This window comes from Lacerta agilis, chromosome Z (genome assembly GCF_009819535.1).
Source record: "Lacerta agilis isolate rLacAgi1 chromosome Z, rLacAgi1.pri, whole genome shotgun sequence".
In the NCBI taxonomy this organism is placed as follows: domain Eukaryota; kingdom Metazoa; phylum Chordata; class Lepidosauria; order Squamata; family Lacertidae; genus Lacerta; species Lacerta agilis.
In genome coordinates this window covers 11,864,574-11,880,400 of record NC_046331.1, presented here as the reverse complement: position 1 = coordinate 11,880,400, position 15,827 = coordinate 11,864,574, and the positions used below count along the sequence as shown (strand labels likewise).

Sequence of the window (15,827 nt, the reverse complement as noted above, 5' to 3'; positions counted from 1 at the left end):
CCTGCAGGATATCACAAACAGGGAGAGTGCTGTTGGGTCCTGCTTGCTGTTTCGCACAGGCATCTGGTGGCCACTGTGAGAATGAGATGCTGGGCTAGCCTTTAGGCTGATCCAGGCTCTTCTGCAGGATGTTCCACATTGTGACTAATTTATCAGTCTCCACCCCATCCTTTTATGACAGATCCTCTTAATCAGTTGTGTTCCAGTGGAGTGCAGGGAAGAAGCCCAAGGAGAAAGAGAGCCCTGCAACCATGACAAGACATTATAAGAAACTGTGAAGACACTCAATCAGGCACTGGAATTACCTCGGCATCCTTGGAATGAGAAGCCAAAGAAACCAGCCTGGCACTGATCACATGACACACCTTCCACACCAGGTTGACAAGAGCATTGCCCTGTGAGCGGGTGGCAGTGGCTGTGTTGAGAACCTACTGGGTGGCATTGGCAACTGAGGAGGGGGAGAGAGGGAGAGATAGAGAGAAGAAGAAACAGCTTAGAACCAGGTTATTCAATGGCCTTCTCATATACGGTAATCCTGTCTCTATGTCAGTGATTCTCAAAGGGTGTGGTTTGCCGCAATGGTGTGGCAAGAGAGGATGGCAAGTGTGGGAAGATTCAAGGGCAATCAAGGGAAAATAACAAACATCTCAGGGTAGTAGAGTAGATTATACTACCACAATATTATTTTTATTTATTTGCAGAATATGGATAGATAGCTTTTCCAACAATGCTAGTAGTTGTTTCTTTTTGTTTTCCAATGTATTTCTTATCAATAAAAATATAAGTTGCACAAGCAAATTTTTATTCTGAAAATGTGACCCAGAGGAAAACTTTGAGAACCATTGTTCTGCACTAAGATTTGCTTCCAGGTCCTTCTCAACCACACACTGTTAAGATTGGTTAAATTGGCTCAGAAAAGATACTGGACATCATATGTGGTGGAAAAACTATGGGACTGCCTGCCTGCCCTAATTAATTAAATTTATACACCACTTGACTGTAAATAGAACCTCAGTGTTTTACTGATAATTTTAATGTTTTGTTTTTTGTAAACAACAGCTGTGAGGTTTCATTACAATCGATTAGTACAGTAATTTAAAAATAAAACCCCAAATGGGAAAAACCTTTAAGGAAAGTAAAACAAATACTATAATTATCAATAAAAGTCAAAGTTCACTGCCATACTAAGAAATCTTAGCAAGTATGTATGACAAGTTTGTTCAGCTCCATAACTGGGGTGTACTTGTCACAATATTGAATGCCAATCAGCAGCACAAAAGTAATCAGAGTATGTTTAACCACAGACTAGGCTACTGGAAGAGGCTGTAGCTCAGAGGAAGAACATCTGCTTTGCGTGCAGAAGGTCACAGGTTCAGCCTCTTGCTTCTCCAGGTAGGGCAAGGAGAGAAACCTGCTTGCAATACTGGAAAGCTGCTGCCAGTCAGTGTAGACAATATTGAGCTAGATGGACCCAATGGTTTGATTCAGTATAAGGCAGGTTCCTCCTATATTACATATCCCCCACCTGATTTTTCTCTAAAAATCATTTTCTCCCCCACCCTTCCTTCCTTCCCACCCACTCCACTCAATTACCTTTTGCAACCCTTTCCTGGCTGGAGGTCATAATAACCTGCTTGGCATTGGCTGCAGTCCCGCCCAGTCACATGGGGGAGGCAGATGCACTGACCGGTGACATCATCACAAGTCGCTGCTCCGTTGGTAGAGCCTCCAGGGTTACAGTTGCAGGCTAGGAAGGATGAGGGGAGGGAAAATACATTCTTACACTTAAATACTTGGCGGGCTAAGCCTACAGGTCTTGGCACAGCCCAGGCCCCCCCATTCAACAAGCAACCCATATTTGTTGCGTGCATTTAAAATCTAAATTTTCAATTCTGTTGGCTTGTTTTTTTTCAAAAATAAATAGTTTTTATTGTTTTAAACCTGGGTGGGGAGCTTCTTTTGGCCTTAGGGCCACATTCTATTGCATTCAACATTCCAAGGGCCACATACGAATGGATACTCCATCCTGGCAGTGGCCACGTCATCCAGAGCAGTCTGAGGCCGAGCCACTGCCAGGCCAAGCGGAGGCAGGACCCCAGCTCCTACCTGATCTTTGTTCTTTGCTGCGATGGCCTCGCTCCACTGTGGCACTTCCGGGGCACAGTGCCCTCCCAAGCATGTGCACGTCCCCCACCCCAAAACCAAAAAATTAAATAAAATAAGCCCCAAACCTGGACATTTCCATTGAAATGTAAAAATCCGCCCAGATGGGCATGTTGGCCCCCAAAAAGAGGATATGTCCTAACATGCAATTGTTCTAGAGCCGCTTCATAGAAGTGGCCAGGGCCAGAAGCAAAAAAAGGTGGGGTAATGAATGTAAATTTGACTTTTTTACAATAGGGTTGTTTCTACACACATTTACATCCCTCTCTATCCACGCCAGGCAAAAACACTCCTTAAAAAATGATTAAGATAGTGTTGTTTGAGGTTTCCCACCTGTTTTGTAATTTATGATTTTGTGGAAACCATAATTTTGATTATTTTTCCTTTTTAGTTGCCTTTGAAGTGCCCAGAAACATCAGTTAGTCTAAACAGTATTAGCTCCAGAAGGCAGCAAGTCTGGGCATTCATCAGGGCACCAAAGTTAGCAACAGGGCCCACTGCTCTTGCTACAATTTCCATTTAGCATAGGAAATCCAGGAAGACTGGATGCAGCCTAAAATAATTCCCAGTTTCCATATTTTGTGGTTTCCATGTTATGGGAGAGTCACTGAAGGTGTCGCGTCGATAAGCCCATGTGGAAGTGGGCAGGACACAGGGCCCCCTATTTCTTTTAAAAATGGGAAAATGATATCTGACCTACACCAATGTCTGAGCATCTCACCAGACACAGGAGGGTGATAAAGGCATAATGAAAAGAGATACTTTCCAAGAAACATAGACTCCTTTCTTTATGTTAATGAACAAAATCAAGACTGTGTTATGCCAACCACTCAATATTGTTCATGAGTTCCTCTAATCCCTGGATTCAGCAAGTGTTAAAAGCTAATCAAGCCAAGCTAGCATCCTCGTAAGGTGATGGACTAGCAACTGTAGGAGAAACAAGACCCTTTTGGGGTGTTGATGCTGTGAAGCTCTCTATCGTAGGCTCAGGTTGTATATATGTGTAAATATCATAAAGACACCACAGTCTCCGCTGTGCCTCATTCCAAAAGGAAAAATAGACGGCTGGAACCCCTGGAATACTTTTTTAAAACTTCTGTATGCTGCTGGACCAAAAGGTTTCCAAACGGCTCTCAGGATGAGCGGAAGGCCTGTACTCACGTGTACACTTCACAGCATGGTTGGTGGCTAGTGGATCTCCATAGAAGCCTTCCTGACACCTCTCACAGTGTTCCCCTGCTGTGTTGTATAAGCAGCGGAGACACTGGCCTGAGACAGCATCACAGTTGCCCACGGCATTGGGGTCCACGTTGCTGTTGCATTCACAGGGGCTGCAAGGTCGGACTGGACCATTCCTTCCCAGGGGGTCCCCGAAAAAGCCATCATCGCACAGCTCACAGAGTCTCCCTAGAGAAGAACACCAGAGGTAGGAGGAGAGAACCAGGTTTTGTCAACAAGTCCTGCCAACAGAGACTGCAGATGGTACTGAAGAGAGCTGAAAGCAGTTTGCAAAAGGTATCACTTTCCCACTTTCCAAAGCGTACACATGTAACGCAGGTGCTTTCTGGTTGAGTAGAGTTGGTAGGTTTTGGGGACAATAGGAATATAACTTGTTCATCCTGTTCTGTCAGAGTGGGATGACTTCATTCACTATGATTACTAATTCCTCTTTCAAGCCATCTTCAACTGTCTGAAAAATATCATTTGTTGGTCTCCTGGGAAGCATTACAGCAGCATCCCATCTGCCATTATTAACTCAGGCGGGATAATTATTTCACTCTGCTCTGGTGTTTGCCATCATTAACATGAATCCAAACTTCCCTATAAGCCATAAAGACAAAATTGTACATTCCTTTCCTTCTGAAATTGATTTTCCGTCACTAATTGCAAATGACACAGAGGTATAAAATGTTTGTTGCTTATTCCATGAGTCAATGTTTAAAATAAACATAGAGGTTCATTCAAGCAAAGTCAGAGTGACAGAGGAGAATGGGAGAGAGCAAAGGCAGAAATATATCCCCAATTTTAGTTCCATAGCCATAAGGACCAGCAACTTGCACTTAAAAGAAACCCAAGAAGAACTGAGATCCTCAGAGGTGCCTTGAAAAGCAGAGAGACCTAAAGGAGAAAGTGGGAAAGAGCATCTATGTACTTTTCAAGGGAGAATAAGGCACCCACCTCATGACCAAGGGAGCAGTTTGTGGAGCAGGGTTCAGAGGCTTCATGGTCACCAGCAAAAAACCACATAGATTGGCAGATTGTCAACCACTGGTTTATTGTATGAGCAGAGCCCCAATAGTTATACCCACCTCTTTGTCCCAGTGGGCAGTGGGTACAGACCACTTCTCCGCTCTGTGGGAGAGCCAGGCAAGGCGTCTGGCCAGGGCAAGGGCAAGGCTTACAGTCATCAAAGCGGCCAGTGAAGGGGTTGCCATGGAAACCAGCAGCACAACGCTCACAGGAAGGCCCCTCTGTGTTGTGCAGGCATTGGCAGAGGCCTGGTGGAGAAAGGAACAGGACAAGCCACTCAGGAGTTATGATAAGAAAAGGGGAAAAAAATTAAAACAGCTGCTTGCTGTCTTCAAATGGAATCATGGTTTTGTTTTTTTGTAAGAACAATAGAGTGGCCATTTTGGGCTGGGCAGGTAGTCCATCTAGGCTGGTGTTCTCTTACTAACCAGGAGTCTAGTTCATAATCCAGATTAAATATATCTAATTTTTATATTTATATTTTAACAAACCAATCTGCTTGGTCTTGGCACAGCCCTCATTTGAAACTGACATATATTGGTCGGTGTGTTGTCTGACATGGAAATTATTTATTTTTGGAAGTCCTAGAAATATTGAATAAACAGCTAGCTGTCCAGAGCTTGTCCCAAACATTCTTCTTGTTTTATTTCCAAAACGTATAAATCACTTTATGTTAGACATGTCAAAGTGGTGTACAAAAAGGGAGGGTCTTTAAAACAAACTATAAAAACAAGGTAGAAACAGAGAGCTTTCTGATTCAGCGATCTAACTGGTGGAAATAAAATTATCAATAAGACAGATAAAATAATAAATAAACCGCACACACAGAAATCAACAAAACCATTTAATGTTCAAATAGAAGCTGGGCCAGCATGAGGCTAATAATAATAATAATAATAATAATAATAAATAGTTGTTGTTGTTGTTGTTGGTACCTGCCCACTCAAGGTACTACTTCTGGGTTAGCGGAGTCTGTAACCTGAAGCGTCTGTAACGGGGCCGATATATGGTGCCCCCAAGTGGATCTTCTCAATTTTGTGACACCTCAGATTTTAGGATGACTGAAATGTAAAACTATGTAAAAAGGAGAACAGGAATAATGGAGGAATATACCCTAAGCTCAACATAAAAAAAAACCTAAGATCATGGCCACTGGTCCCATCACCTCCTGGCAAATAGAAGGGGAAGAAATGGAAACAGTGAGAGATTTTACTTTCTTGGGTTCCATGATCACTGCAGATGGTGACAACAGTCACAAAATTAAAATACACCTGCTTCTTGGGAGAAAAGCAATAACAAACCTTGACAGCATCTTTAAAAGCAGAGACATCACCATGCCAACAAAGGTCCGTATGGTTAAAGCTATGGTTTTCCCAGTAGTAATGTATGGAAGTGAGAGCTGGACCATAAAGAAGGCTGATCGCTGAAGAATTGATGCTTTTGAATTATGGTGCTGGAGGAGACTCTTGAGAGTCCCATGGACTGCAAGAAGATCAAACCTATCCATTCTGAAGGAAATCAGGCCTGAGTGCTCACTGGAAGACAGATCCTGAAGCTGAGGCTCCAATACTCTGGCCACCTCACGAGAAGACTCCCTGGAAAAGACCCTGATGTTGGGAAAGATGGAGGGCACAAGAGGAAGGGGACATCAGAGGACAAGATAGTTGGACAATGTTCTCGAAGCTACCAACGTAAGTCTGACCAAACTGTGGGAGGCAGTGGAAGACAGGAGTGCCTGGTGTGCTCTGGTCCATGGGGTCACGAAGAGTCGACGTGACTAAACGACTAAACAACATACCCTACATCCAAAGCAGGTCCTACATGCAATGTGTTATATGATATATGAGGTTCTGAGACTGACAGGCTAAAATGAGTATCCCACATAAACATAGGTCAGAAAGGAAAAAACTTGCAGCAAGGGCTACAACTGTGATTTTATTTTACCGAAATTAGCACCTTTCACTTAAAAATAAAAGTTGTGGAAGATACTAGTTGCATGGGTATCAAAGGTAAGGTGAGATAATGTTTCTTAGCAGACAGGAGGGAGACACAGACACACCAGCACACACAGAAGGGGAGTGGGGAGGAAAGAGACTTAAACAGGAATATGTTTATTTCCATTATTTTTAACTCAGCAGTAAATGCCCGTTTCCATTTTTCCATGCAGCCCTCAGCAACATTGGGGGCTTTGTGGAGGTGAGGCAGAAAGGGTTTCCTGCTGTTGCATGAGCTCCAACAGAACTCGGGTGTTAGGAGGTATGAGGGAAGTAAATAAATAGAGAGGGGAAGGAAACACTCTCTCCATTTATTTATTCATCCCCCCCACCAAAAGACACCTGAACAAAGGTGGCATCCCAGAGCTCTTGTGCTGCCCTCCCCAAGATGGATAAAATAGACCGAACTTCAGTAATCTTTTGAAGCCAATATTTGGTCTCCCAAATCAATATTCTCAATTATGGATCTTCCCAATTTGTGCTGCCTTCACTAAGTGCCCTGTGAAGTAAAACTGCCAACACTCTGGCAGTACCCTAGAGCCCTTCCCTCCAACCCAAAGATGGGAAAGCCCTTACTACACTCCCGGCTTCAGGAAGGCAGTGCCAGGGCTATGGCAGCATCCCAGACCCCTAGCACTGCCTTCCCCACAGCCACATAATCATTGCAGCCTATGTAAGGCAATATCTGACACCTCCAAGTGGATCTTCTTAATTTTGTGCCACCTCCAAGTTTAGGAGGACTGAAATAGCATAGCACTATCGAAAAAGCAGAACAGGAATAGTAATGGACTGGAAACAGTGTTAAGTATCTCAGGAGGAATATACCCTACAACCAAAGCAGGTCCTACATGCAATGTATTATATCCTATATGAGGTTCTGCTACTTGAAAAGGCACAGATATTGACAGACTGAAATGAGCATCCAGTAGGTCAGAAGGGAAAAGGGCTGCAATGAGGGCTGGGCGATGTCAACATCGTGATATGTCACCAGCTAAACATCGTGATTATCGTAAATTATCGTAAATTATCAACTTTGGTCTAAAATAAAAGATGTAGAAGTGAGACACAAACACACCAGCATACACAGAAAGGGAGAGTAGAGGAAAGACGCCTAAACAACAAAGGAAGGTTTTTTTAATATTAATTTTAAATCCACAGTAAATAATCCCAGTTTATCCTTCTACTAGAAAAGCAAGCATCAGGAACATGGAGGGGGACGACTAACTTCTTTCAAAACCAAAATGTGCTGCCCCCTCCAAATGGATTGTCTCAATTATGAAGGTCCCAGAGCCCTGCTCTCTTTCCCAAACCTGAGCAAGCACTTACCAGACCAGGCTTTTGGAAGGTGGTGCCAGGGCTCCAGCGCCGCCCTCCCAAAAGCCACACAAAATGGATGCACTATGTAATATTTCCTAAAATGGCAGCCCGTGGGAGGATAGTATTTGGCACCCCCAAGTGGATCTTCTCAAGTATGCATCTTCTCACCTTTGTGTGGGCAAGCCTTTACTAGGCTTCCGGCTTCAGTATGGCAGTGCTAGGCCTTTAGAAGCATCCAAGAGCCCTAGCGTCGCCCTCCTCCAACAGCCACACAAAATGGACGCACTTTGTAATCTTTCCTAAAATGGCAGCCTGTGGAAGACCAATATTTGGCGCCCCCAAGTGGAACTTCTTAATTTTGCAATGAGGGCTGGGCGATTTTAACATCGTGATATGTCACCACCTAAACATCGCAATATACTGATGTAACACAAAGTCTAAAATAAGGATGAAACTATGTAGAAGCAAACGAACGGGATGATATTCTGGGAACTGCTATTACCTAGGGGGGGGTCTAAAATCTATTAAATCGTACTTACCTTTAACATATTGTTACAACCTATTGTACAGATAATTTTAACATTCACTCCTTTTCTTTAAAATTAAACCTGTGCAGCCAATTAGTAACCTAGATATCAAAGTTAAAGTGGGGGAATATTTCCTAACAGACACAAGGGAGACACACAAAAGGAAGGGGACAAGGGAGGAATGAGGCTTAAACAGAGCAAGGTTTGTTTTTTGAAATAACCCCCGTTTAGGGAAGTAAATAAATAGAACGCATGCATGCATGCGCGCGCACACACACGCACACACACAAGCAGAGATTTCCAAAGTTTTCATGACTGGGACACACTTTTTAGGCATACATCATTTCGAGACACAGTAATTCAGTTTTACTAGCAAACTGCAGGTTAAATGAATCCCTTTCCACCCCCCAGGAAAAAGGAGGCGAGTGTTCTGGTGACAGGACACACGCATTGCGACACATAGTTTGGAAAGCTCTGCACTAGAGCAAAGCTGCAATCACATTTGTTTTACTCAGCTGCGGCAAGGTGTTGTTCAGGCTCTGGCAGCATCCCAGAGCCCTTGTGTTGCGCTTCCAAAAGCAGATAAAACGGATCCTTAAAATTTTGTGCCACCTCAGCTGGGCACCCTGTGCAGAAAAACTGCCCATACCGCTCTGGCTCTGGGAAGGAAACTCCAGGGCTCTGGCAGCATCCTAGAGCCCTTCCCTCCTTCCCAAAGCTAGGCAAGCACTTACTGGACTTTCCAGCTTCAGGAAGGCAGTGCCAGGGCTGCAGCAGCCTCCCAGAACCCTAGCACCGCCCTCCAACAGCCACACAAAATGGATGTACATTGTAATCTTTCCTAAAATGGCTGCAGCCTGTGGGAAACTAGGATTTGGTGCCCCAAGTGGATCTTCTCAAGTATGCATCTTCTCACCTTTGTGTGGGCAAGCCCTTACTAGGCTTTTGGCTTCAGTATGGCGGAGCCAGGCCTTGGGAAGCACACCAGAGCCCTAGCGCCGCCCTCCTCCAACAGCCACACAAAATGGATGCTCTTTGTAATCTTTCTTAAAATGGCTGCAGCCTGTGGGAAACTAGGATTTGGTGCCCCAAGTGGATCTTCTCAAGTATGCATCTTCTCACCTTTGTGTGGGCAAGCCCTTACTAGGCTTCTGGCTTCAGTATGGCGGTGCCAGGCCTTGGGAAGTACCCCAGAGCCCTAGCGCAGCCCTCCTCCAACAGCCACACAAAATGGACGCACTTCTTAATCTTTCCTAAAATGGTGGCTAGTGAGATGCCAGTATTTGGTGCCCCCAAGAGGATCTTCTCAATTTTGCAAGGAGGGCTGAGCGATGTCTGCTTTTCAACATTGTGATATGTCATCGCGATATATACCGATACAACACAATGTGCGTCTGAAATATGAATGGAGATATGTAGAATGAACAGGGCTACGTACTGAAAACTCATACTAATTAGGGTTCTAAAACTTATTCATTTTGACTTACACTTAAGAAACTGTTACAACTATGATTTTATATTACCAATATTGTTTAAAATAATATATTCTCTCTAAAATAAAAGCTCTAGAAGAAATTGGCAGGGTATATGTCAAAGGTAAGGTGAGAGAAAGTTCCCTAACAGAGATGAGGGAGACACTGATTGTGTGTGGGGCAACAGGACGAAAGAGGCTTAAATAGGGCAAGGATTATTTTTATTGTTTTAAACTCAGCATTAAATTACCCCCGTTTATTTTTCTACCACAGTAGTAGAGGCTGCCAAGCAAGCCACAACAACATGCTGAGCTTCAGGGAGGGGAGGCAGAAAGGGCTTCCTGCTCTTGTAAGAGCCCCAAATTTTATGCCACCTAAGCAGGGTGGCTCTTGCATACAAACTGCAGCCTCCGATTTGGCTCTGGGAAGGAAACTGCATCCTAGAGCTCTTCCCTGCTTCCCCAAACTGGACAAGCAGTTACTAGACTTCCGGCTTCAGGAAGGCAGTGCCAGGGCTGCAGCAGCCTCCCAGAGCACTAGCACCACCCTCCAACAGCCACACAAAATGGATGTACATTGTAATCTTTCCTAAAATGGCTGCAGCCTGTGGGAAGCTAGGATTTGGCGCCCCAAGTGGATCTTCTCAATTATGCATCTTCTCACATTTGTGTGGGCAAGCCCTCACTAAGCTTCTGGCTTCAGTATGGTAGTGTCAGGCCTTTGAAAGCATCCCAGAGCCCTAGCACTGGCCTCCTCCAACAGCCACACAAAATGGACACACTTCTTAATCTTTCCTAAAATGGCTCCTACCTAAAATGGTAGGAGACCAGGATTTTCGCCCCCAAGAGGATTTTCTCAATTTTGCAAGGAGGGCTTAGCGATGTCTGCTTTTCAACATTGTGATATGTCATCGTGATATATACTGATGCAGCACCATGTCCGTGTCTGAAATATGATTAAAGATATGTAGAGACGACCAGGGTTATGTGCTGGCAACTCATACTACTTAGGAGTCTAAAACCTAATTATTTTTACTTGCACTTAAGAAATTATTACAACTGTGATTTCATTTTACCAATAATTTTTAAATCAGCATCTTTTCTCTAAAATAAAATCTGTAGAAGAAATCAGCAGCACAGATGTCAAAGATAAGGTGAGTGAATGTTCCCTAACAGAGATGAGGAAGACACAGTTTGGGGGTGGCAAAGGGAGGAAAGAGGTTTAAACTCAGAATTAAATAACCCCAATTTCTTTTTCTACCAGAGTAGTGGAGGCTGCCATGTGAGCCACAGTAACCTGCCAGCATAGCTGTCTCCCTTTTTTGTGGGAAACTCCCTTATTCCAAGCCGTTTCCTGCTGCTATACCTTATTGTTGATATCCCTTAAATTTCCCTTATTTCCGGGAAGGAGAGTTGGAGTCCGAGGACTCCTTGGGTCCCTGCCTTTCTCAGCCCTGCCTGCCTGCCTGCCTACCTCACAGGACTGTTGTGGGGATTAAATGAGGACTAGGACCAGGGAGCTCCTTGGAGAAAAAGGTGGAATATAAATACCTAATAACAAACAGACAGACATATAAAGAAGAAGATAAAATAGACGAATGTTTATCGGCAACAGGTGCTCAGATTAAGCATTGCTGCCCCTAACTGGAGGCAGAGCAGAGCCAACCTGGCCAGAAGCCATCAGTGGTCCTCTCCTCCTGCATGAATTTGCCTAATCCTTTTCTAAAACCATCCAAGTTGGTGGCCATCGCTGCTCTCTGTGGCAGGGAGTTTCAGAGGTTAACCGTGTGCTGCATGAATAAGTGCTTTCTTTTCTCTGCCCTGATTTCTCTTTCCTGGTGTAAATTAATTTGTAGCCGGGGGGGGGGGATTACTGCGGCGTGGACTGTCCCTGAGAACTGTAGACTGTCCCCGGGACAGGTGAGGGTGCTGATCCCTTATTTTCAAGTCTGAAACTTGACAGCTATGCCTGCCAGGCTTTTGGGATGGGAGGCAGAAAGGGTTTTGTGCCACCGGGCTGGGTGCCCTGTGCAGGAAAACCAGGCTTTGATGACATACTACAGCCCTTCCCAAAACTGGGCAAGCACTTACTAAACTTCTGGCTTTAGGAAGCTGGTGCCAGGATTTTGTGCTGCCCTCCAACAGCCACACAAAATGGATGCACTTTGTAATCTTCCCTAAAATGGCAGCCTCTGGGAGGCTAGTATTGGCACCCCCAAATGGATCTTCTCAAATATGCATCTTCTCACTTTTGTTTAGGCAAGCACTTACTAGACTTCCGGCTTCAGGAAGGCAGTGCCAGGGCTACAGCAGCCTCCCAGAGCCCTAGTGCCACCCTCCCAATGCCACACAACATTGATGCACTTTGTAATCTTTCCTAAAATGGCAGGAGCCTGTTGGCGCCCCCAAGTGGATATTGTCTATTTTGTAGCACCTCATATTTAGTGTAGCACTATGTGAAAAGGAGAACAGGAATAATGGACTGAAAACACTTTTAAGTACCTCAGAAGGAATATATCCTACAACCAAAGCAGGTCCTGCATGCACGTCATATATGACGTTCTGCTACTCGAAAGATTAACAGACAAAATTAGCATCCTACATAAACATAAGTCCGAAAGGAAAAGTGCTGCAACTAGGGCTGGGTGATGTCTGGCTCTGAAAATGAAGCTTCAAGCTCTGGCAGGGTCCTAGGGCCCTCATCTCTTTCCCAAAGATGGGGAATCAAGTACTAGATTTCCAGCTTTGGGAAGGCGGTGCCAGGGCTCTGGCATCATCCCAGAGCCCTAGCACTGCCCTTCCAAAGGCTACACAAAATGGATGCACTTTGTAATCACTCCTAAAATGGCGCCCTCTGCGTGGCCAATATTTGGCGCCCTCAAGTGGATCTTCTGAGGTATTTTTGGATGAAATAGCATAGTACTATGTAAAAAAAACGAGAACAGGAATAATGGACTCGAAACAAAAAGCAGGTCTTACATGCGACGTATTATATCATATATGAGATTCTGCTATCTGAATAGCCAAGGAGATTGACAGACTAAAATGAGTATCACACATAAACATAGGTCAAAAAGAAAAACAGCTGTGATTAGGGCTGGGCGATGTCTGGTTTTCAACATCGTGATATGTCATCACGATATACCGATATAAGACCATGTCTGAAATAAGGATGGAACTATGTAGAGACAAACGGGGTGATGTATTTTGCAACTCCTACTTCTTAGGAGTCAAAAGCTTACCTATAAGTTATTGCTATTCTGGTTATTTTACAGTACATATAATTTCAAAATTAGAACCCTTTTCTAAAATCAAAGTTGTAGAAGTAACTAGTAGCATAAGTTGTCAAATCTAAGGTGGCAGAATGTTCCTAACAGACAGGAGGGAAATTCAGACACACCAGCACACACAGAAGGGGAGTAGGGAGGAAAGAGGCTTAAACAACAAGGCTATATTTATTTCAATTATTTTAAACTCAGAAATAAATAATCCCAATTTATTATTTTTATTGTATTAGCAGCAGCTGCCAAGGAAGCCTCAGCAACATGGGGGGGGGGCTTTCGGGAGGTGAGGCAGAAAGGGCTTCCCGCTCTTGCAAGCATCCCAGTAGAACTTTGGTGTCAGGAGGTGTGTGGGAAAATAAATATTTATTCCCCACCCACCCAAAAACACCTGAACAAAGCTGTGATCACATAAGGTTTACTATTCAAGAGCCCTTGCAACACTCTCCCAAGGACAGATAAAATGGATGGACTTTGGTAATCTTCTGAAGCCAGTATTTGGCACCCCAAAATATATCTCTTCTCCAGTTATGGACCTTTCCAATTTTGTGCCACTTCAAAACTGCCAGCATTGCTCTGGCTTTGGGAAGGAGGCTCATGGGCACTGGCAGGGTCCTAGAGCCCTTCTCCCCCCCCCCCAAAGCTGGGCAAGCGCTTATTCAACTTCCAGCTTTGGGAAGGCAGTGCCAAGGGTCTGCACCACCCTCTACAGAGAGCTCCAAGGTCCAGACTAGGGCAGGACAATGTCTAGTTTTCAATATTGTGATATGTTGCCAGTTAACATCACAATATACCAATATTACAAAATTTCTGAAATAAGGATGGAACTGTGTAGAGGTGAACAGCATAATGTGCTGGCAACCACTACTACTTAGGAGTCTAAAACTTACAAAATTGTACTTACCTTTAACATATTGTTACAACTGCTATTTTACAGTACAGGTGATTTTTAGATTATCACCTTTTCCCTAAAATAAAAGCTGTAGAAGTAATTAGCAGCATAAATATCAAAAATAAGATAAGAGAATGTTCCCAAACGGACACGATAGAGACACATACACACCATCATAGGGTTGCCGTACCTCCAGATTTTCCTGAACATACAGGAAATCACTGAAATGTCAGGGGAAATCTGGATGTACAGCAAGCTAAGTCAGCTTTTGTGTCCGGATTTTCACTTCTTGAAATATGGCAACTCTACACAGAAGGGGAAAGAGGAGGAAAGGGCTTAAACAACAGGGCAAGGTTTATCTTTAAAACTCAGAATTAAATAACCCCATCTTATTTTTCTACAAGATTACTAGCGGCTGCCAAGTTAGCCCTGGCTGAGGGCTCAAAAGCATGGGGGACTTTCAGGAGGCGAGGCAGAGAGGGCTTCCTGCTCTTGTGACAGTCCTAGCAAAGTTCAAGTATCATGATGTCTCCTTCAACTACCTCCTAGCCTGCTGCCTGAACTTTAAACAAGAAGATCATGGTGTCTAAGTTACCAAGGAAATGTCCTTGGTAGGCTGCTTTCTTTGATACCTGCTCTTGTGCTTCTCTGCCCCCTGCAGAGCAAACAGAACACTGCAGTTTGAATCAGGGTCCAGACAATTTTTTTTTGAAACCCTGACGTACTGTAACCCATGTCGGAAAGTATAGATTTTGGTGAATTTCCTTAAGAAAAGTTCAACAACTTTTGTGTCTGGATTTGGCAACCCTAGGACATGCACACATCATAATTCATGCCACGTCAAACCAGTTTTGGACAATGTATCACATACCTTCCAACATTTCTCCGATGAAAATAAGGACTTCCCATTCCATAATGCTGATTTTACTATTTAAACCCCACACATCTTACTGGGTTGCCCCAGCCGTTCTGGGCAGCTTCCAACATATATAAAAACATAATAAATCATTAAACAAAAAAAAATACCTTCCCTATACAAGATTGCCTTCAAATGGCTCTGGGGTCGGATAACTCCATCACCTCCAACATTTCTCCAATGAAAATAGAGACATCCTAAGGAAAAGTGGGATATTCTGGGATTGAATCAGAAACCAGGATGGCTTCTCAAAATCAGGGACATCCCTGGAAAATAGGGACACTTGGAGGGTCTGGTATCACCTAGTCCTAGCCCAAACAAAAAGGTTTGGAGGGCTGCATTTGGGTCACAGGTCCTAGATTTCCCACCACTGTTTTATCTGCACATAAACCACCAGGTATTTCTGTTGAATAAGCTCCATTGACATGAATGGGCATTACACAAGAAAACAGCTTCCTGGCACTGGAGAAAGGATGCCTGTTTCTAGTAAGCCTGCTTAAATAGTTCCAACCACCAATAAATCACACCGGCTCAACATTTCCATGCTGCTTGGTTTTCTGTTAACCATCAGCAGTTTTAGCCCATAAAAAGTGGAGACAGCATAAAGAAATGAATGCAAGCTTCAAAATGGGATGCAGGTGACTTGCAAAGGTCTTAAACTTCAAATAGAGCAAAGCCAGAGAACCTCTGATTATGAAGGAACATGTCTGTAGATTCAAAATGCCCTTTCTTAGAGATTGCTCCAGGTAGACAGAGAAGCTGTTTCCTATACAAAATCAAAACAGAACTGGAAGAAGAAAAGAGCAACACACTTTTGCATGCGGCTAACAGGAATAATTGCCATTATTAATTTTTGAAATTTGGTAAGCCATAAGAAAAGGTTCCAAGTGACGGTTGGAACAAATACTGCAGGGGAACTGCCACAAAAACAGTAAAGTTTTTGGATCAGCAGTAGCTATCATTTATAGTAACAGGAGCTGCAAGAAAATGTTGCAGCATGAAGTGCTCTTAGGGAT

The 15,827-nt window shown here is 43.9% G+C and overlaps 1 protein-coding gene across 1 annotated transcript in view; it reads right to left on the bottom strand.

The window, feature by feature from the left end:
* The window catches only part of LAMC3 (laminin subunit gamma 3), a 58,626-nt gene that overhangs the window by 18,766 nt on the left and 24,033 nt on the right, over positions 1-15,827 (bottom strand). The window contains exons 13-16 of the mRNA XM_033137405.1: positions 4,473-4,661; positions 3,325-3,570; positions 1,594-1,747; positions 306-448 (exon numbers count right to left, since the gene is read on the bottom strand). Of these exons, the coding sequence (XP_032993296.1) occupies positions 306-448; positions 1,594-1,747; positions 3,325-3,570; positions 4,473-4,661 (732 nt within the window). The remainder of the gene's footprint in view (positions 1-305; positions 449-1,593; positions 1,748-3,324; positions 3,571-4,472; positions 4,662-15,827) is intronic.